The sequence below is a fragment of the Lissotriton helveticus genome, chromosome 8, assembly GCF_964261635.1.
Source record: "Lissotriton helveticus chromosome 8, aLisHel1.1, whole genome shotgun sequence".
Classification (NCBI taxonomy): Eukaryota; Metazoa; Chordata; class Amphibia; order Caudata; family Salamandridae; genus Lissotriton; species Lissotriton helveticus.
Window position 1 is genome coordinate 467,442,413 of NC_136069.1, and position 22,495 is coordinate 467,464,907.

Consider the following 22,495-nt stretch of genomic DNA (forward strand, 5'->3'; position numbering starts at 1 on the left):
TGCCCTCATTCAAAATCTCCTGGAAATCTTCTCTCCTGTCTCTCCTGTCCCTCGGGAGGAGCTCAATGAATTGCTGCAGGGACTCCCACAAGGAGCGGTCATACCGACCCAAAAGCGCTGATGCACTTGCCGCTTTCATCGAGGTGGCAGCTGTACTGCAGACCTTCCTCCCTGCCGAATCCATTTAACGGCTCTCCTTGTCAGGAGGGACCATAGATGAAGGGGCCGTAGAATGCTGCTTCTTGGCCGCTGTCACAACAACAGAATCCGGTACCGGGTCTGATCTTAAAAACACCGGATCAGAGTCCGGGGGCCTGTATTTCTTCTGAAGCCGTGAGGGCGCCAACTTCACCGTGACCGGTTCCTCCAGTCCTGGTACCAAAGGCAGCAAAGGGTGAGAGAGAGATGCCTGCGCTGTAATGTTTCAAACATCACAGAGGTAGAAGGAGTGGGTACCGTCAATGGGATCCCTAGCTTCGCTGCCCCCCTCAGCAGCACATCCTGGAAAGTCACAATGTCATCCACTGGCGACACTCTCGTAGGGGGAGAGTCCGATAAAGTGGGAGAGTATCTCCTGTCACTGGACGAGTCAGTGTATCTGGACCGTGACCCGTCCCTCTTTCGCGATAAGACCTCGTTGAAGATCTACGCTCACTGCGAGAGCGATGTCTCCCTCTGGACCGTGACCTCAGCTTTCTGGGCCTTGCCAGAACCACCGGCACAGGAGGTTGCGGCAACGGAAGAGACTGAGCCGGAACCAAAGGCTGTGGAGGCCGAGGCGGTGGTGGAGGTGGAGGAGGAGGAGGAGGAGGCGGCGGCGGAGGAGGTGGAGGTGGAGGAGGATGCGGTGGAGGAATGTGCTGTGGTAGAGCAAGAGGCGTAGGCGTCCTGGGCCTTGAGGGCGAATAGGTCCGGGAATAACCAGAGTCCGGTGACCTAACAACTCTCCTCTTCTTATGAGCAGGCCTCGGGGAGGATGCTCTGGAGGCAGACCTCTCTGAGGACGAGCGCCGGTGCCGCCACGACCGGGCACTCGCCGATGATGATACGCTCACCAGAGAGGCACTAGACACTGTCCTGGGCCTTGATTTCCTCTTTGACGTCGACTTATCCTTCCTCGGCGTCGACCTCTTTGACGTCGCTCTTCTCGACGTCGATCTTCTTGACGTCGACGAACTCCTCGACGTCGAACGTCCTCGCCTTGACGTCGATTTTTCTCTCCTCGACGTCGAACTTCTCGTCGACATTGATGGCGAACGGCGGTGTCGCCTCAACGGCGAGCGCCTGTTTCTTCGGGACTCATCACGTCGTCGATGGTGTGTCAACGCCGGTGAAGTCCTCGACGTTGACCTCGTCCGAGGTCTCGATGTCCTACCCCTAGACACCGAATATCGACAGCGCTTCGCGACGGGGAAGAGATGTTAGTCATACTTCTCAACGCCGAAGCCATCGATGACAACCGGGACCAGTGCAGTTTCTGGGCCTTTTATTGACTGGGGAGCCCCCAGAGGCCGAAGCACCGGCAGAGGATGATGACAGAGTCCCTCCATGCCCAGTAGTCCCACCTGGTTCTGATGTCTCCTCTGTTCCAGGCCTTGGAGACGAATCTTCTCCCCGCAGGGTCCTCCTGGAGAAAGAGTGACATATATCACAGGAGCCAGGGACATGGGTGGAAGGGAGACAGAGAATGCATACTCTGTGGGGGTCAGATTTAGCCTTCTTCCTACCACACTCAGGGCACTTGTCGAATAAAGCTGGCATTTTGACAATATAGAGGTTGCAAAACTGGTAAAAAAACACAGCAACTGGAAGAGGAAGACCCCAGACATCGAGTGAAACACTCAAATCACTGGAAAAGCTCAAAGAATTGAAGATATACCCAAAAAGGTAGAGCTCAATGCTCCAGGGTCCTGCTAGCAGGAGCCGGAAAAAATAACTGAAAGTAAAAGGCCTTTGGCTGTGCATCCTGGGATACCGAGGGTCTCTGGAGAGTTCCTTAAAGGCACAGTATCCCTTTTCCAGACACATAATGGCAGCCTATGGGGCTTGTCTGTCCAACCCTTCCTCTCTATCATTACAAAGGATTTTTGTGAAGGGGAGTTTCTCCGAGTATGAAACTTAACAAAGTGTGTTAAAAGTAATATTATTTGGCTATCCTTTTCACTTCAAGATGAAGTGCTGGCCAATGTAGCCTTGTAGTTTTAGGCTGCATTATTTGTCTTTGATTTTCTCTTAAGTGTCTATGCAGGACTGCAGAAGAAGACAACTTAAGAGACTATTTTGATTGCTCCGGGGTCCACGCACATGGGCGGGACTATTCACAAGATTATGACTATACACAGAGATTCCCTACTACAGTACATAAATTTCTCCTTCTTCAGGAAATAGTTGAGAGGGCATAGGCCTAGGATGGGACAGAGGCAGCCATCCTTTTCCAGCACCAGAAAGCAGTGGAAATAGCAACCACAACCTACTTCCAATGCTGGCACCCGTTCAATGGCTCTTTTGGCCCAGAAGAACCATACCTTCCTGTTGCAAAAGTGAAAATTGATCATCTATAAGTCAATTGGGGGACAGTGGCAAAGGTGGTGGGGTCTGCTGGAAGGGTAGGGGTAGCCTTGCTAGACAATCTGAAATACCCATTTGTCCGAATCCTGGCACTAACCAGGTGCCTGTAATGGCGTGAGGCTATATTAAAGAGGCTTAGGGGCTACAGTTGCTAAGAGGGAAGGCAAATTGGATAAACCTCTGGCTTTGGTTCCCACAAAGCGTGTGGGAGCCGTGTCTGCGGCCTCAAAAGGACTGAGGTGCCTGGTGAACCTGGTGGCTAGGGGGAAAGGGAGGCAGCTGGTAGCCCCTACTATAACTGAAGGAGTGGAAGGCAGAATGAGGCTGTGACACGGCCATGGTGAGCCCCAACAACTTAGTGGTGGCTCTAATATCCTTTAAACATTCAAACGCGGAATCCGCCTTGTTGCCAAAAAGGCCAGTGCCATTGAAGGGAATGTCTGTATGGGATGCCTGGACATCCGCCGAAAAGTGAGTAATACTTAGCCAGTGTGACGTCGAGGCACCACCGTGGAAGCAATGGCTCTTACCAGTGAGTTTGTCGTACCCAATCCGCATTTTATTGTGAACTTCGCTGCCTCCCTCCCTCCAGCGATAGCTTGGTAGAGTAAGGCTTGGGTTTCCTCCAAGACCATGGGCACCGTACACCCAAAAAAGTATGAGGTGTTGAGGGTGGTGGATGAAAAAATCCTCTTTCCAAAAGGTATCCAATCCCTTGGATTCCCTATCCAATGGTGTAGTAGAGTAGGTGGTCTTATGCACAGGAATGCCTGTACAGGGTTTGGCCCAGGCCCCAAGCATGACATCAGTGAAAGTTTCAGTGAAGGAGAGTAGGGGTTCTGAGGGGGACACCCCAGGATGAAGGACCTCTGTCAAGACAATAGTCTTGACCTCAACCTTGGGCAGCTTGAAGGTCCTGGATCTCAGCCGCCCTCCAAGTCATCATCGCATTGGAAGCCCCTTCCTTCTTAGCCATTGTGGGAGGCCAGTGTCTGGTGAAGTATCCAGACTACTAGCATTAGCCATGTTTTCCTATCAGGTGTCATCGTCCATGGACTCTGCTTGGGGGTGGGAATAGCCATAGGGATCCTCCAATCCCCTCCATTTATGTTCATAAGAGGGTCCTATGGGGAAATAGGGCTCCATCTCCAATTCAGGCCATGTGGGCATGGTCAACGCTGGAACAGATATCGGGCAATGCCAGTCTGGCTCCGTATCGAAGTTGGGCATCACAATGGGCATCACGGACACTGGAACAGTTCCAGGAGGAGGTTGCACAGGTGTGGCAGGGGCAGATTCGTATCGCACAACGGATCCTGGGGACCCAACTGGCGGAGTTCCAGATGCAGTCACTCCACAATCCATGAGGCCCCAAGGAACTCCAGAAGGGTCCGGTTACCCAAAAATGAGGCTCATTGGTGCTTTGACTGGACGTCTTGTGGGACTTACCTGAAGAAGTCTCAGATCGCAATGATGACAGGCGTGAGCAACTCAGAGAGCTTTCCTGGTCCCTCCCTAACAAATTGGACCTGGATCAGTGCAGAGTTGTGTGGCTAGAGGAAAGAAGCTTCATGGACCGTACGAGGATGGCTTTTGAATTCATAGTCCTGCACTCCGGGCAGGACTTGGAGTTGTGGTCCTTCTCCAGGCACCACAATCACAACAAGTGGGGGTCTGCCACAGTAGTCTGTGACAGGCACCACAAGGCCTGAAACCAGTTGGTTTCTTCAGAGACATATTCCAAAAAAAGATGAAAAAAGGGCACTGGTCAAATTCGACATGGAAAAAAGCACACTGGTCAAGACATGGAAAAAAGCACACTGGTCAAATTCAACAAACGGTTGAAAAATTCAGTCAATAAACGATTGAGGTGAGCTCACCCAGAACCGTGCTGATGGCGTGGAAAAAAAGGGAATGAGGTAAGTGAGCTGTTGTGGTGCATATTTATGCACCCCTCATGATACTTCCGGTGCAGACGATACAATGCAGAGTTGAACGACTCCACCTGCTGAAGCGCAAGGAGAATACTTAAACATTTCTGGTCTGGATCCAGTCTGACACATGGGTAATAGTCTAAGGGTAAGAAATCTGCAGCTAGAAGTTTTTATCATATTATATGTATGTGTATATATTTGTTCTCCCAAATAATGCCACTCCACTGTACGACACTAAACCGTACAAGACTATCCACCACTCTTCTGTACAACACAGCACTTCGTCACAACACAGTGCATGGTAGAGTGGCGAGTTATAGTTAGTGTTGTCTGGTCCGTGAGCTAAAAAGCGTGTGTAACGAGATGAGCAAATTATAATAATTTGAAGTTGGTAGATACATTGTAAATTAAAGTTATAACAACTGTAAATGTAAAACTTTGAACGGTTGTGTAGGTTATGTTTTTAGTTCGTGTAGAGAAAAAATAGTTTATATATATAGATATATATATAGATATATAGATATATATTCAGGTGTATAACTGGCCTATTTTGAGGACAGATATTACATTGGCTCCTTTACTCAGTGAGGCTCTCTCTATTACTTTCAGGAGGGCGCCCTCTATGAGGGATGCTCTTGTCAAGACCAGTCCAGAAGTTGGTAAATCCTCTATTTGTCTCTCCAATCGATCAGGTTTTTTTTTTTATGTAGTTCCTGCAGAGCCTGTACGTTTGAGGTTAACACTTTAGAATATCATGATGCCTTCACCCAAGATGTCTGCAAGATTAAGGGATTTTTATCTGTAAAACAGATTATGCTGTTTATGTATTACAATGTACTTGTCATCTTCAATACATTGGGAGCACTAAGCTCCAGGTCTTCAACCGTATTTTGCAGCATCTTTGGGTTATTGTTAACTCCGATCACAGCTATCCTGTGGCACAGCATTTTAAATTGGTTCATCAAAATAATCTTAAAGATTTTAGTTATTTTGTTATTGACGCAGTCCCATTTTCCAAAAGAGGTGGGGATAGAGAGAGGAAACTTGAACTGTTGGAGAGTAGGTATATTTTACTTCTGGACACGAAGATTCCTAATGGTCTAAATACAGGGGACGATCTTTATAATTTTCTATAACGATTTATAATCTTTTATAACTATTTATAGGGTTAATTCTAGCTGTTAGATCTTATCATGGGGCAGGCTTGTCCCATTATCTCTTGACTGTAATATTTGTAACCTGAGCCATGCAATCATTGAATCTGCTGCTATGAATGAATTTTAAGCTCTTTTTTGTCTTAATTTTTATCTGTGTTTTTATGCCTCGTTTTTATCGGATTTTAGCTGGTTTTACTAGTTTTCTAGTTTTACTGGTTTTAGTTCGGTGTGGATGAGGTGTAGGGTCCAGGTAGCTATTTATTGAGCAAAAGTTGGCTTAAGGTACTGTACTTGGTTGTTCTGGTAGGATCCATGGAAGAATTCACTTTGGTCCTACTTATATACATGAATTTGTGTTATGTTGCACTGAATATTCTATTGCACTGTCCATATCTTTTCCTTAGCTGTATTGGTATATTTATATCTGGTTATCAGTTTTTAAGTTTAATTCTGTGAACTCTTTGCAAATTTTGCACTAGGCACTTGCACATTTTTGTCGCTTTTATGAATTTTTTAACAAATCTACTATGAATGAATATGTGATTTGTATTGCACAGTTCTATTTTGCTGTTGTATGTTCACATTGAATATGAACTCCAGCCTTGTATGTGATTTTTTACTGTTAAGCAAACCATTATTTCGGTATTACTTCAGGTATGGCAGTCTTTGGGCTCTCGCCCTAGATTGGTTCACCACTGTTGAAGATAATAACATTGGTTATTTATCTTGCTTGAATATCTATATATTTATGTATTTATTCTGTGATGTACTTGCAGTGGTTTTCCTAAATTTTAGCTTGCTATTATGCTAGCTGAAATACCATTGAAGTTTTTAACCAGTTATTTTTTTCAATATTTTTTCACTTTTTGTGGCAAAGTAGGAGGAGCGTTAATTGTGAGCACCATAGCATTTAAACTCGTTGGTTTTTTGCTATGTCATGTGATCAAGACCGGGTTTACCCGGTCGAAACTCGTCATGCTGCTATCAATGGAGGAATAAAGCCCAACTATCTTCACTGAACTTACTTGAGTGGTCTGTACCTGATTTGCGTGACCTGCATTTCTTCAGGATTGTGATATATATATATATATATATATATATATATATAGTTGAGGTCCCATCGGGGCTCACAGAAAGGAGATGGGGTAAACAGATGCTGCAGCTCTTTCAAAAGTCTCATCATAACTAGTCATATAAATAACAAAGGCAGATCAGGCAAACAGAAAGGCCGAAAAATAGCCTTTAAAAGTTCCCAAACAAAAGTCTTGCCAGGCGAGAGATTTCACCAAAAAGCAGGACATCAGATACATTTAATTTTTTTTTTGCAGAGTTTTATATAGCGCTAACTAGACCCGAACCGAATCGGGTATCAGAGCGCTTTACATTGCACCAGTTACGTAACATGAGGACACACATTCATTTTAGGCACGGGGAGATTAAGTGATTTGCCCAGAATCACAGGAGGTTTTTGGCGTCGTTACCGAGACTCGAACCCAGCTCCCAAGGTCCAAGGTCGAGCGCCCTAGCCGTTAGGCCAACTCCTGGAGAGGGTCAATGTGGCATGTGCTGCGCCAAACCACAAACTTGTCCCAGTGACAGGCGTATACTGACTTTGTTGAGGGATGCTTGGCTGCTGGGATGACTCCAGCTACCTCTGGAAGGAGATCAAAGGCATTCAACTGGTGCAGGTCAATCTCCAAACAAGAAGGTGGAGATTGTGAAGGCTAGGGTGGAGAACTGACTTTTCTGCTGCGACAGCAGATTCTCCTGGATGGGCAGCCTGACCAGAGGGCAGATGCAAAAACCCAGAAGTTTTGGATACCGTACTCTCCGTACCCAGTCTGGAACCACAAGGATGACTTGGGCTCGGTCATTCCTTATTTTCTTGAGAACTCAGGGCAGGAGGGGTATCAGTGGAAAGGTATACATGAGTCCCGAGAGCTACTCGAGGCAAAACGTGTCTTCTAGTGAGAGATGCCTTGGAAACTCCAACGTGCCGATGTGCTGACATTGTGCAGTCTCGGAAATGGCGAACAGATCAAGCCAAGGTTCTCTCCATTTACTGAAGAAACCTTGAGACAACTCTGGGTGTAACTGCCACTCCTAATCCGATAGGCACCAATGGCTGAGTTTGTCCTCACTGGAGTTCAAGGAGTCTGCCAAGTGGTTCACCACTAGGAATATTCCTAGACCAACCAGGCATTTCAGAGGTGTAAGGGCTCCTGGCACAATGTCTGTGAACATGCCCTGTTTTTTGCAGTACTCCAGGAGCACCTGTACCAACCTCCCCTTTATGGATGGCAGGAAGGCTTTCACAGCCAAGCAGATGACTCTCCTCTCCAGAATGTTGATATGGATCCTGGACTCTGATCTCCACCTCTCCCTGGTGGCCGCCCCAGCCCAGGAGTGATGCATCGATCATCACTTTCTGCTCTGGATTGGAAAGTGGGAGCAGTCTGCCGCTGACCCAGTTGGAGTCCAGTAACCACCACTGCAGATCTTTTGCAGTCGCCTCCGTAATCTGGATTTGGTCAAAGAGGTCCCCTCAATGTTTGGCCCACTGGGACTTCAGATCCACTTCAGAGCCCGCATATGCTTCCTGGTGTGCTTGACCAGCAGACTGCAGAAGGCCATCAGTCGTACCTCACGGAAATCCAGGTCAGAGGCTGAAAGATCAGGCTAGAGCCTGAATGTCCTCACGGAAATCCAGGTCAGAGGCTGAAAGATCAGGCTAGAGCCTGAATGTCCTCCCACCATGAACCGCAGGCTGCACTGATGGGCCAGCAGGATGAGTATATGGAAAGAGGCGTCCTGAAGGTTCAACACCACCATCTAGTTTCCAGGGACCTGGGTCAGGGCGAGGATTTTCTATTCCTTCTTCCATAGGAAGGGGTTGAGGGGGTGCACATCCAGAATAGGCCGAAGACCTCAGTCTTTCTTAGGCACCAGAAAGTAGCAGGAATAAAAACCACACCCTACTTCTCATGCTGGCACTCTCGCAACAGCCCCTTTGACCAAAAGTGCTTGCACTTTCTGCAGCAAAATGGTGAGATGCCCACCATACGTTACTGGGTAGATGGTGGAAGGTATGGCAGAAAAGGAAGTAAAGGGAAGGCATAACTTTTGCAAACAATTTTCAGAACCCACATGTCCGACGCGATTGCTTGCCAACCCCAAGTAGGAATTGGTGGGTTCTGCCTACTACCAGGTGGCTATGACCATGTAAGGGTATGCTAAGGATGTTTGGCAGGTGGGGCGGGGTGGATTGAACGGCACGGGCAAGTGGGACCGGTAGGCACCGGGCCTCACATGCAAAACTGATGGGTTCCCTATTGGGGCGGGACAGGCCAGAGGTACAGGATGCTTCGGCCGAAACATGCAAATGTAATGGTGGAAGTGTTGTGGGTGGCAAGGAGACGCCTAGAGAATGAGCGTTGCTCTACTCTCCTGGAAGCGATAAAGAATCAGCCTTGTCCTCAAAAAGGCAAGACCCATCGAATGACATGTTCATCAGGGAGAGCTCCCGTCGCCGAAGAACCCAGTCGATCGCAGCCACACACGGTGATAAATGGCAACCCTGGCCTATAGCTCGCCCCACTGAGTCTGTGGTGTCGAAGCCACAAAGAATTGTGAGCTTGGCCGCATCACAAACATTTTGAATTGCCTACGAAAGGACATGGTGAAAGTCTTCCATACATCAGGTTGGACTTGTGACCCTAAATACCAAAGGGTGTGGATGTAATGGCCCATTAAACAGGAGGTGTTGACCAATCACAGGGCCAAACTGGCTGAGGAAAATGGAAACATCCCAAACATCTCCACATGCTTTGATACCCTGTCAGGGAGAGTGGTGGTAACATTGTTGATGTTGATCTGGCTGATGGAGGCCAGCACGACAAGGCACTTTAACAAGTGGTGATGCGACAAAAAGAATAGGTCACCTAGAGCAGGAAGATGGCACCTGGCAATTTGTGTGTTAAGTAGAAGGCCAGTGCAAGGATTGGTACAAGCATTGAGGAGAGCCTATTGAAAAGGAGAAGGGGCTCAGAAGCAGTCTGGCCCAGTTGTAGAACCTCTGTTAGTACACTGGTTTTCATATCCATGATAGGAAGCTGAAGGTCAAGGACTTCAGCTGCCTTAAGCATAACCATGGTGTAGGAGGCAGATTTTTCAGTGACAGATGGGAGGAGGTAGAAGGGCTGTCTCCAGATAGGTATCTGGCCCACTAGCGTCCTGAAGTCCTCATACCAATTATCCTCAGCGTAGGGTTGAGCAAACTCGGCACCCTGGTCACATTCACTATTGAAGTCGATCCCAATAAGGGAATATAGGAAATGTTGCCTGCCTTGTGGTAAAGCTAGAACAGAGACTTGCACCTCAGTTGGATCCAGGCAGGTGTTGGTCGAAATCAGACCGGCGTCGGAGAGGACAATCGGGTCACCTCTTAGGGCAGTGAGGTCAACGCACCTGGGCCTGGCCTGATTGAAGGCACCGTAACCGACACTGAGGGCAGGAGTGGGCTGGCGCAGAGAGAGAAAGTCCAGATGGAGGGCCTCTCAACTCCATGGGGCCCAGAGATACACCAGAAGATGATCTGGAGCAGCAGCATTGCAGAACGCCCTGGAAACTTGGATTGTGCTGGACCCAACAGCAGAAATGCTCTAAAGTCGACTGACTTCAAGTGCAGGAGCGCAGTTGTTGGCGCCGCTTTCGATCTTTATCAGGGGAGTGGGAATACTGTGAAGGAACAGAACTCCACTTCTTCTGTGCTTACTGGAAGACTTGGAGCACCACAAAAACTGGCCGGTAGAGCAGCTATATAGACTTTGTGAACAGGATCGAGCCTTGGATGTGGAGAGGGACTTGAAACAGTCTTGACATTGTGTCTTCTTATATGTGGCGACAAAGTTTCACTTTGTGCTCCCTGATGGACTTCAGGGTTAATGATGCACAGTTTTCGCAGGTCTTGTAATCGAGGCCTGAACACAGACACTACAGACAAACCTGTTGGGCACCTGTCACAGATTTCTGCGTTTGACAGTTATTAAAGGGTTTAAAATCTCTTGTCTTAGGGGATGACATTTCCGCTGCACACTGGAAAGTTTGTAAGAAATTATGGCAATTGAAAAGTCTATGAGAGACGAGGGAAGGTCCAGATCCATGCCTGGTGGTGTCAGTGCGGAGCTGCACGGAGCCATCTTTTGGCACGCATAGGTACTGTGGAAAACCATAACCAGTCTGACACCTGGAGAATATTCAAAAGGTGAGGAATCTGCAGCTAGAGCTTCAGGAGGTAAAATGTAAGCCACGGTCAACTTCCCAAGATCTTGCTAGCTCTCCTTGATCCTTATAAATACATGTGAAACCATTGGGTGCATCAGTATTCACCAGAGATTCATGCTCTACCCCAACTGGCGTAGCATCCTGCAAAGGTGAGGCAGCAGTTAGGTGGTAGACCTAACCGTTGGAAACCAGACTAAGCATGGTTTCAACAAAGTTGGAGCCCCCACCATAATTTATTAGTCAAATTCCATTTAAAAAAAATAGGGAAATAGAAGTCCCAAATGTGCCGCCTTGCAGTAACTTCAGAGCATTCTGTGACAAATCAGAAAAAAAGATAAACGTTGAGGCAGATACAGAATAAAAATGTGCTAGCGAAGATGGCGGAGGAGTAAGACGCACCTTGCGGTCCCTCCGGCGCCGATCTAGAAAAAGCACCGAATAGCACCCCCGGAACCGTACCTGGACTGGCGGTTTCGAGGCTGGAGGGTCCCGGAGCTTAGGGGCAGACTCCGAGCGGGCGAGCTCGCTTCTCGGAACGTCCTGTATAGCGGAGTTCGCTGCTGAGTCTGCGACGAGTGGAGGCCTAGCGGACGCCGGACTGGCGTAGGCGAGGACGCCGCACCGGAAGTGCGGGCAAGCGGCAGGCGAGGCGAGGTGCAGGCCGGTCGGCTGACTGGCGCGGAGCCTGGGTTCAGTGGCGGAGCTGTCCGGGGGCGGTTCCCCCCCCCCCTGCCCGCCCTCACGAGTGGGACTGAGCGGTGCGGGGCCCCGAGTGTCGTGACCTGCCGGGACAGAGCGCGGATCGGTGGAGTTGGGCGAGCCTCAGAGGCGCAGTGAAGCCGCTGGAGAGACGGAGGTGAGCGCCTGGAGGGAATAAGGGAGGACACGGACTATCGCATTGACGAGCGGAGAGGGCCGTCGGATCGCGAAGGAGTCCCGCTGGGGAGGCGTCTCGCTCGCACTGGCCGCGCAGCGGGACAGTACTGGTGGCGGAGTGCCTCGTCCTGCGGGGCGGCCATCAGGGCGGGCCCGTGGCGGACTGCGGCCGCGGGTGAACCCAGAGCGAAGTGCGCTTGGGCCGGAGTGCCTAACTGTTGTAGAGGCGCTGAAACGGATGCCCTGGAGACACGGAGGGGGCACGGTGCTTGGGAGACGTCCTTGCGGCCTGGCCTCGAGTGTGGATCGGGCCGGTGGCACTGTGTGGAGCTACACGCTTAGCGCCATCGGGCGTGGGGTCCGGTAGAGGATCGGATTCGCGTGGTCCCGCCTTGTCTAAGGGGGCCTTCCTCGCTACATTGCGGTGTCCTGGAGCAGGCTATTGACGGCCCGGGTGTGGAGACGGAAGAGTGGTGCAGGCCTGTGGCTGCGGCTCCGGCGCTTTGAGACCTGGCACAGAGGGATCGAGTGGTGAGGGGAGATCGCGTGGAGGACCGTCCGCAGTGGCCCGGATTCGTGGGGCGGCCTCTTGCGTCCTCTTGCTCCTGGAGACCCCCGCCCTGAGGTACAGTGACCTGGTTGGGGCTGCTGCTGACTCGGATGTACTGACCGTGAAGGGGAGCAGGACTATTGCAACGGGCACAGCGCCTTGGGAAGGGCTTGGTGAGGCTGCCGGTGTGGAGCAGGGGTGTGGAGGCCCATCTCGGTTGCTTCACTCCGCGGACGACGACTGGCACGGTGGGTTGTGCTCATCAGCGGATTGCGATTGACTTGGGGAATAGCGTGCGATTGGTCTGGAGATGGCGGGCGTCCCGCGGAAGGGGAGGAATGGCAAGGATGGCCAGCTCAAGGGCTCCCAACCCCCGCCGTCCCCTGGGGCGGGTTCCTCGTCCACGTCGAGGGACGATGAGGCTCCGGCCACCAAAGCCTTCATGACCGAGCTGTTTGCGTCCATCAAAGATGATATCTCCGAGCTACGGTCTCAACTCGCATCGGACCTTAGGGAGGTGAGGAGAGACCTGGATGGGGTGGGCGAGAGGGTTGCCACTCTGGAGGACCATGATCTCACCCTGGCGAATGATGTTCATCAGTTGCAACAGGATGTGCTACGTCTCAGGGAACAGAATCTGGACCTGCAGTCCCATGCGGAGGACCTGGAGAACCGCTCCAGGCGGAACAACATCCGTATTAAGTCGGTGCCATGGGACGGGGAGTCTGGTGATCTGAGAGGCTATGTCCTGGCGCTATTCCAACAGGTCTTGGGAGACGAAGAAATTACCGACGTCAAGATGGACAGGGCTCATAGGGTTGGTCTACCTAGGCGCGGGGGGGGGCCCTCCGCCTGACATCCTAGTCTGCATCCACGATTTTCAGTTGAAAGAGCGCATCCTGAAGAAGGCGCGGGAGGCTCCTTCCATCCTGTTTCGTGGACATCATCCGCAATTGTACCAAGATTTGGCGGCTTCCACTCTACGGAAACGGCATGAATTCCGGCCTGTGACTGCCTTTTTGAGGGAGCGCAACATTGCTTATTCTTGGGGCCACCCGTTCCGCATCATCTTCCGGTGGAATAATAGGCTTGAACAGATCAGGTCCCTTCAAGTGGCACGGGATCTCCTGGGAATCGACGAGCCGGAAACTTCACCCGGCGATAGGAGTCCTCCTGCGAGGGGCCGACGACGGTCCCCCTCCTGGCACAGGGTGGGTGGGGAGGGGGGGAGGGGGTTGCCTGATAGGACGGCCAGCATGCAAGAACGGGTCAACGCGGTGGCTTCGGTTGCCAGCGCCACGCTCTCTGCCTCTCAGCTGGGTTCCGGGGCGGCGTGATTTCTGAAGAATGTTTGGACTGGCGTCGGAGGGACGCACCAATGCAGGTACCGTGGGTTCGTATGTACTTTATGAGAAGACACCCAGGTACGAGGCCTATGGGGGACATCGGCTGATGTCTCCTCGCCAGCCCTTGGAGGACTTTTTTGGACTTCTGATGGTTTGTTTGGGGGTTTCCGGGGGGGGGAGGGTCTTGGGGGGGCTGTTTGGGGTGTTGGGGTTGGGGGTGAGGGGGGGTGTTGGTGGTGACGCGGAAGTATTGTGGATTGTATCATGTGGTGGTGAGCGGGAAGTTGGGAGGCGCTGTTGGTATGAGAGATGCGGGGCGATTTGGCATGGGGCTCGAGGTTGGGATTGCGGGGAGGAGGGTTGGCGGGAGCGTGATTTTAATTCGTGTTGTGACCAGGGTACCTTCTGGCGGGGGAGGAGGGCATGTCCCGGAATCATAGAGGGTTCTTGTTTTTTGTCTCACGATGCCTGTTAGCTTAGGGACCTGGAATGTTAAGGGACTGAACTCTCCGCAGAAGAGGCAAAAGGTGTGGAAGTATATAACGGACCACCAATTGGATATAGTGGGGCTTCAGGAGACTCACCTTACACGCAAAGATGAGCTGCATCTTAAGCATAAGGCATATCCCCTGATATACAGATCCTCTGCATCCACAAAGCATAAGGGGGTGGCCCTCCTCTTCCATGCTTCGCTGCATTTTCAGCCTGTGGCGATACGCACGGACAGGGAGGGCCGCTGGTTGATGGTGAAGGGGCTGGTTCAGGGGAGGCTTTGTACTTTTGTTGTGATGTATGTTCCTAATACTGGCCAGAATAAGTTTTTGCAAGGCTTGCTGCATAAAGTGGGGGATTTTGTTGAAGGGCAGTTGTTCCTCATGGGGGACTGTAATTTGGTGTGGGACGGGGCGCTGGACTGCTCTGGCGCTCGCAGGGCGGATACTGGGGTGTTCTCTGAGATGTCTCGGCAAAAAGTTGCGGAAATGGGGTTGGTTGATGGGTGGCGGTTTCTGCATCCAACGTCCAGGGATTACACGTTTTTTTCTCATGTACACCACTCATATTCACGTTTGGACCATATATTCCTTAGCCAGGCTCTTAGAGGAGATGTCCTTGACTCCACCATACTGCCCATCTCGGTCTCGGACCACAGCATGCTGGTGCTTACTCTGCGCTGGTCGTCGGCAGACACCGGGCAACGGAAATGGTATTTCCCAGCTTCGGTACTTCGGGACGAGGCTTCTAACAAGGCGCTGCGGGTGGCCATTAGGGAGTTCTTTGCCCTCAATCCGACGTCCGATACCTCAGTATCCAACACGTGGGATGCCTTTAAGGCGTCAATCAGGGGCACTAGCTTGGGCCTTAATGCACACCTCAATAGGTTGCGACGCAAGGAAAGGGAGGCCCTGGAGGCTGAATTGGCTCCTCTCGAGCAGGCGCATAAACTCAACCCCTCGAGGGTGACCCTCCGGCCTCTCACGGCGGTGCGAGGGAAACTGAGGGCACATTACAATAACAGGGCGGAGTTCACCCTACTGAGGTTGGGCCGACAGTCCTACTCTTGTGGTAACAAGGTGGGGAGGCACTTGGCCCGACAGCTTCGTGACAGACGGGAACGTGAGTACATTGGGGGGATCCGCGACTCTGTGGGACAGTTGCAGCATCAGGACGAAACAAAGGCGGCCATCTTCGGACGCTTTTACTCGGATCTATATAAGGGGGAAAGGCTGGAAACAGCGGCCCAGAGGGAGTACCTGGGGCGTCTGCCCCTCCCGCAGGTGTCCAAGGAATGGAACGAGCTCTTAGGGGCCCCGATTACCAGGGAGGAGGTGCTGGATGCTATTACGAACTTGAAGCTTCACAAGGCGCCTGGCCCGGACGGTTACACCGCTGTGTTCTATAAATCTTACGCTTCCGAGATCTGCGATTTCTTGGTCACCCTCTTTAATGACATGGCCACCTCCGGTTCCTCTACTGGCTCCCTGGCGGAGGCGATGATTACGGTCTTGCCGAAGCCGGGGAAGGATCCAGCGCACTGCGCCTCCTTTCGCCCGATAGCGCTTCTTAATTTGGACGCCAAACTATACTCGGCGATCCTGGCGCGTAGGCTACAAGACCTTATGCCGGCGCTAATCCATCCGGACCAGTCTGGCTTCATCAAGGGGCGCCAGACGCATGATAACACACGTCGGGTGGTGCATCTAATAGAAAAGGCGGAAAGATTTCGTATACCGGCGGTCCTAGTGGGTCTGGACGCCGAGAAGGCCTTCGATAGGGTGGACTGGGGTTTCCTGTTCAACACCATGACTGCCTTTGGTTTTTCGGAGACTTTCATCACTATGGTGAAGGCTAATTTTTGCTGCCCCCGGTCCCGGGTTGCGGTGAATGGTCATATGTCAGCGTTCTTTACTCACACTCGAGGCACTAGACAGGGTTGTCCTCTGTCCCCCCTGCTGTTCGCGCTGAGCATCGAGCCGCTGGCGGTGGCGGTGCGGGAGCATGACGGGATCCGAGGTCTGCCATTCGCGGGGGAACAGCATAAGATTTCGCTCTTCGCGGACGACGTCTTGTTCTCTATTACTGATCCGGAAAGCTCGCTGCAGTGCATTAGGGAGGTCTTATTGGAATTTGAGGACGTGGCAGGCTTTAAGGTCAACTATAGCAAGTCATACATCCTGAATCTTACCCTTTCGCAGGTCGAGAGGGATCGGGTACGGCCGCTGACTCCGTTGGCCTGGGCCACAGGTTCGCTTGTCTATCTGGGGGTCCATCTGACTCCGACGGTGAGCGGGCTGTTCCAGGCCAATTTCCCGTCTTTGTTGGCGAAATCCCGGGCGGAATTGGACAGATGGAAACCAACATTTCTGTCATGGCTGGGCAGAATCCATGCCGTGAAGATGGTTCTCCTCCCTAAATTCTTATATTTGTTCCAGGCATTGCCTATCCCCATAGATAGCGATTTCTTTCGGCGGCTCAAGACTCATTTATTGCGTTTCGTGTGGCAAGGGGGTCAGGCACGGGTCTCCTATGCGGTTCTCCGCCGATCGAGATCAGAGGGTGGAGTTGGGCTCCCTGACCTGCAGTTATATTACAAAGCGGCGCAACTGAGAGTGTTGGTAGAGTGGTCGCAACAAACCTCCGAGAAACATTGGCTCCATATGGACCGATGCGTTGCCGGCAGGTCGATCTGGGACTTAGCCTGGAAACCAAAGAAGGACCGCCCTCTCAACGCATATATAAGCACTCCTACAAGCACGGTGTTGAAGGTATGGGACTCACTAGCGGCGGACGACCGTTGGACCACGTTCCCTTCGCCGTTTACGCCCTTGCATTACAACCCGGCTTTCCCACCGGCACTTCATGAAGGGCCGTTTGAGGTGTGGAGGGAGGGGGGGTGTCGGGCGTTGACCCATTTGTTCCACGGCCTGGACACCCTCACTTTCGCTAACTGTATGAGAGATTATGGGGTCCCCCAGACTGAACAATTCCGGCATGTTCAGCTGCTTCACTGGGCTACGTCACCTGGAGTGGTGGAAGCGGCTACGAGACCGCCGACGCCGTTTGAAGCCTTTATATTACGGACATCCGCCATGAAGGGGGCCATTTCCTTCATATACCAGTTGTTGCTTCAATCGACGATAGCTCCTCGACCTCGTTATATGGGGCAATGGGAAGAAATGCTGGGGCGAGATGTCTCGGATGTGGAATGGTCGGCGCTATGGCGTGACCTGACGACCTTTAACCATTCCTTGCACCTGAGGGAAGCCCATCTCAAGACGGTCATGCAATGGTATATGTGCCCGACTAGGCTTCACCGCATTTTCCCGGCGACCTCGGATAAGTGCTGGAGGGGATGCGGCCTTCTGGGAGACTTCCGCCACATCTGGTGGGACTGTCCGGTGATCCGTCCGTACTGGGAGGAAATCCTCTTCCATATAAAGGACATATTGTCTTATCCCATTGATGCTTCTATGGCTTGTGTCCTGCTAGGGCTGCGTGACCCTGGCCTTGTTTATCAGACCAGGGCAGATAAAAAGATTTTGTGGCTATGCCTCGGCGCTGCGAAGCTCACGCTGGCTGCGGCCTGGAAGAAGAAGGATGCCCCGGCGGTATCATTGTGGCATGCGCGACTATGGAGGTTGCTCAGTTTGGAAAGAGTGGCGGACATCTTCCTTGGCCAGTATAAGAATTTCCGATTTCAGTGGGGTCCCCTGGTTAACTTTCTTTCTAAGGGGTTACCCTCGGCGGTATGTCCGGCTTCATTGAGGTCAATGCACCTCTTTCAAGTGTAATATAGATGTGGACTGAGTGTTGAGTGAATGGCGTCACCACCAGGGGGGAGGGAAGGGGTGGGATAGGACAGTTGGTTGTTTTGGTTTTTTGGGCTGTGGAGGTTCCTCGAACTGAGTATCTGCACCGCTTGTGTGGAATATGGGGGATTGGGGTCCAGCATATTGCAGCACTGGTTGTCCTGGATGGCCTGGCCTAATGATAGGCTTGTAGTACGCTTTGTACAGTGGTCCTAATTGCTACGTTGTCTCGCTCCTGGACTGGATATGCTTGTAATATAGTTTGGCACGCTGCTGCTGTGTGGACACTGATTTTACCCTGCTCTTGAGTACTGTGCGGTTCCTCCGCAGCCCTTTGTTTGTTCTCTTCTGCAATTCAAAATAAAAATTTTACAAAAAAAAAAAATGTGCTAGCGAACTTATGTTTCTCTTTTTTGACTAGAGATGCCAGTGAAGAATATGAAACAAAGTTACAAAGAAACGAAGCAGAAAATAATTGTTTTTTAAGTCAGTCACATGGATACAGAAAGAGATGCTAAGTAATGACAAGAGAAGAACTTTTAAATGAGGTTGAGAAATGTAGAAAGACTATACAGGTTTAAAAGGACTGCCCTTATTTCTTTCTTAAACTGATAAAAGTGACTAGGTTTTTTGGATGCCAGGCAAATTTTGGCACTCTGACCTTAAATTTCACCAGAACAAGATGTTTCTTACTTTCTTTCCTTTCTCTGTCTGTACTAGCACAACTAAACCAAAATCTCCACTTCTAGAGGGTCAATCCTGTAAATCAAAGTATAAATCCAAGTAGTATGTTGGACTCTCACATTACTAGGAGTCTATCCCAACAATCTTGGTTCGGGAAGACACATTGGTAACATAAAAAGTATTTGCCACATCATAACCTCACAGTGTCTTCCACAAGACAGTACAGCAAGAACAAGTTACACTTACCTGTAATGTCAGAGCTCCCATTTCCGATCCTTACATGGGGTACAACCATTTCTATCCCCCTACAATGACAGGAGGAACCAGGAGACATTCTAAGTCTTAGAATACAATATGTGAACTGCTTAAAGTATTGCATTCTGTATCTTATCACGGCACAAACCGCACCCGCCTTACATCACCACTCCTGTCCACAAAACAAAATAAATCAAGCTATACAAAGAGTTCTGAAGCCTAGGAGAGTTTGGAAGAGTGTACAGACACTTGCACTGGGCTACGTCTCAACATATGTATTCACCATCATGCCTACAGACCAAATTTATGTAATCCTGAAAAGGAGGATTTGGGAAATTATCACAAACATCAAATAACATGCGACTGCCCTTGTAGCCTTTCCATAACCACCAAACACTGGCAAGAAACTCAGATTAATGTACCCACTGAAAGATGTTACTACTAAATGTATCATAGTTCATTTACTGGGATGAACATTTGTTAAGAAGTACATGCCTAGTCTAGAACAATTATTTGCCTAGTAAATGCATGAAGCACCACTTAGGGAATATAAATTGCCATAATGAATGACGCAACTAATGATTCTAAAATTCAAAAATCTACTCATTATTTTCTCCTAACTTTTGATTGTACTTCTATATTTTGGTGAATTTACAAAATTCTCATAGTAATTTACACAAACTTAAACTGCCAAGTTTAACTTAGGAGCACAAAAAAGCTGTTATGTGGACAATCAAACAAATATACAGAAAGGTCATCACAAAAAGCCCTATACCTGTCATCAGAGCACCAAGAAAATAAAGAATGGTATATACATTTTGTACATTTTTTATGTAGGTAATAAAGTGTTTTTTAATCAAAACATGATCTCCTCATAAGCTGAAGATGAGCTGTTGTTAGACCACTAAACGTGGCCTCAAAGTGTTACCTTAGTGACATCTACAAAAGCCTAGAATACTTACCAGCAATTTCCATTACTCCTGCACTTTCACATCCAAGAAATGGTTGACCTGCCCAACCCATTACAGCTACTAAAAAGAAGGTTTGGAAACCTTGCAAGCATACCCTGGCAATATAAGGACGGAAGGCCAATTTTCAGGGTGGATGGATGGGGCATAAAACTAGAAATTATGGAGAATGGTGGTAAAATAATAAAGGCACCAATCCCCAAAATCTTGCCCTCACCTGAGTCCTTACTAATGAGGTTTACCGAAGTAGAGATGTCCAAGTCAATGAACCAAGGACTTGATCAAAGCAATACTAAGTAAACTGCCGAATGGTACTAAACAGTGGAAGACTAAGGGTGCAATTCCTCAGCCATAAAGCCTTCATGTCGACTGTCCAGTCAAACTTCAGTCTAACATTAAAGGACTCCTGGAACACTACTGCTGATTTTCTAGACAGTTGCTCCTTCATAAATCCAATTCTCTTATTTTACAGTCCAAAATAAAGGAGAAGCATTGGACCTGATCGCCTCTTAAGAAACCAGATGCAGAAGGGAGGAATTGTGGATCCTCAACTGGAATATCAAGCAGAGAAATTGGAAACCAGAACCAGCGCCTGTGTAGCCTATAAAGTATGGGTGTGCAGAATATGTGTAATTTTTTTGTGTGCTTTTAATGGGAGGGGTGATGGGATGGGTAACTGAACTGTAATGTGGTCTTTTTCCTAAAATTAATCAATAAATATAATAAAATATATATATTTTTTATTCTTTTGCGCTCTTAAAGCAAAACCCATCTTTGCATCAATTTTTGCTGGAGGACGCACTCCACAGTAAAATGTTGTGCAAAAAAACAACTGTAACAAACAAGAGCTGCTCACATTTTCTGCTTTTACACAATTTTTGTGCTTAAGCAAAAGGATAACTTCTGAAATTACGCCAGCATAACTGAAATATCACGCGTGCCTATTATAATGACTGCCAGCCAGCCTTCTGTCCAGTCATCGTTGATCAGTACCAAAAAAGAACAAATTGTGAACACGTGGTGCACATTTGAGAACGTTTATATAACTATCCAGACAACAAAGGCAGCCCACCCCCCAATTTAATTGGCCTCTTGTCTAAAGTAGAGGGCACAGTTCCCACTCTTTCCTTCTTAAAAACATGCCACAAAACCTGAAAATTGGAGACTCTTTCCTTTACCTGGGAAATTGTCACTTCACCACCTTGTATGATTACCTTAGACTCAAGAGTAGTCTTCTGTTAATGTAAACTTCACAACTACCTCAAGGTAAGTCTACTTTGGAACAAGGCTTGACTGAGGACAGCTTCAACTGGGCACTATTGAGTTTTGAGTGTAGAACCACTGAACTGGGATAGAGGCCTAGAATTCCCAAGAGCTCATAACTCAAAAGGCAGGTGGGTAAACTAGGGATTTAGGCATGTACAAAAAACGAAAACCTAGAATGATAAACACATATTTAGACATGCCATAACTACAGGCATTGGCGAACCAGGTCATGATATTTCTTAAGGCCGAATAGGCGTTACGTAAGTTTACGGTTATCACATCCTCATGAACTGTACAAGTGATTGTCCTCCTTAAACATTAGGACTGTGCAGGTGAATGTTTGCTGGGGTATAGAAAATTACATACACAATATGGTTCGGAGCAATTTGTAACTGGTTGGGCAACGATGTGACACTGATCATCCTGTGGTTAATACTCCATATAATATTGGCCGACTTGTTTTATAATTTTTTTATATGTATTTTGGTCCTGTGTTTGTTTACTAAATGCTGTTATATTATTTATTTGGCAAATTTTATGGTAATTTTAACGGATTGACTGCCTGTCTAGGTGGCACAGATGTAGAACAGTTCAACAAATCCTGGGACGTCGGAAGAGAGTTTCCCACCAAACATAATGTCACAGTGAAGGGACCAGAACCCCCAGCAGAATAATATGTGGAAAGAGACTATATCAGACTGGAGACCTTGATGCAATACCTTCAGATTCCTATGTCAATTATCATCCTGGAACCCACAGATTCTCTGTAACCAGAAACCAAGGCAGAACTCACAGATTTATTGGTCTAATGGGACCAAGACTTACCAGTGAGCAGCTTCCTGGCACTCACTGAGCAGTCTTATCCACAGTATATTATGAACTCTGCAGCAATATCTTCCAAACTAAAATAAGATAATGTACACCAGTTCCCAAGAAGCATAGGCAAAATTCAACATGCTGTGCCCCCATGAAGCAACCTTTCAGGGGCATCACATAATAGTGTTGTAATGCCTCTACTAACGTACCAGGTTTGCCCATTTGCTCATTCTTTGTGCTATTTATTCATAAAGGGCTGACAAAGGGAATTTAAGTGAAGCAGCAAAGTTACACCATTTGCTTTCTGAATGAAGAACACTTTAGTCTCTTAGGCGCCGATTCCGATGTTGTAAGGAAACTATCCCGAACGAATCGGTTCTGGACTGGTTTCAAAACGAATCGGGTCCTGTGAATCAGATTACGATGCAGCCCAACATTGTTCGGTCAGGCTCGTATTGACTTCAACGGGAGCCTGTGTCCTGAAA

At 49.2% G+C, this 22,495-nt stretch overlaps 1 protein-coding gene across 6 annotated transcripts in view; it reads right to left on the reverse strand.

Moving 5' to 3' along the window:
* The window catches only part of RCBTB1 (RCC1 and BTB domain containing protein 1), a 255,543-nt gene that overhangs the window by 11,127 nt on the left and 221,921 nt on the right, over positions 1-22,495 (reverse strand). The window contains exon 13 of one of the 6 annotated variants that reach the window (XM_078657362.1): positions 18,952-19,010. The exons of the other annotated variants lie outside the window; for them this stretch is intronic. Coding sequence (XP_078513488.1) covers positions 18,960-19,010 — 51 coding nt within the window. The 3' untranslated portion in view covers positions 18,952-18,959. The remainder of the gene's footprint in view (positions 1-18,951; positions 19,011-22,495) is intronic. 6 annotated transcript variants of the gene reach the window in all.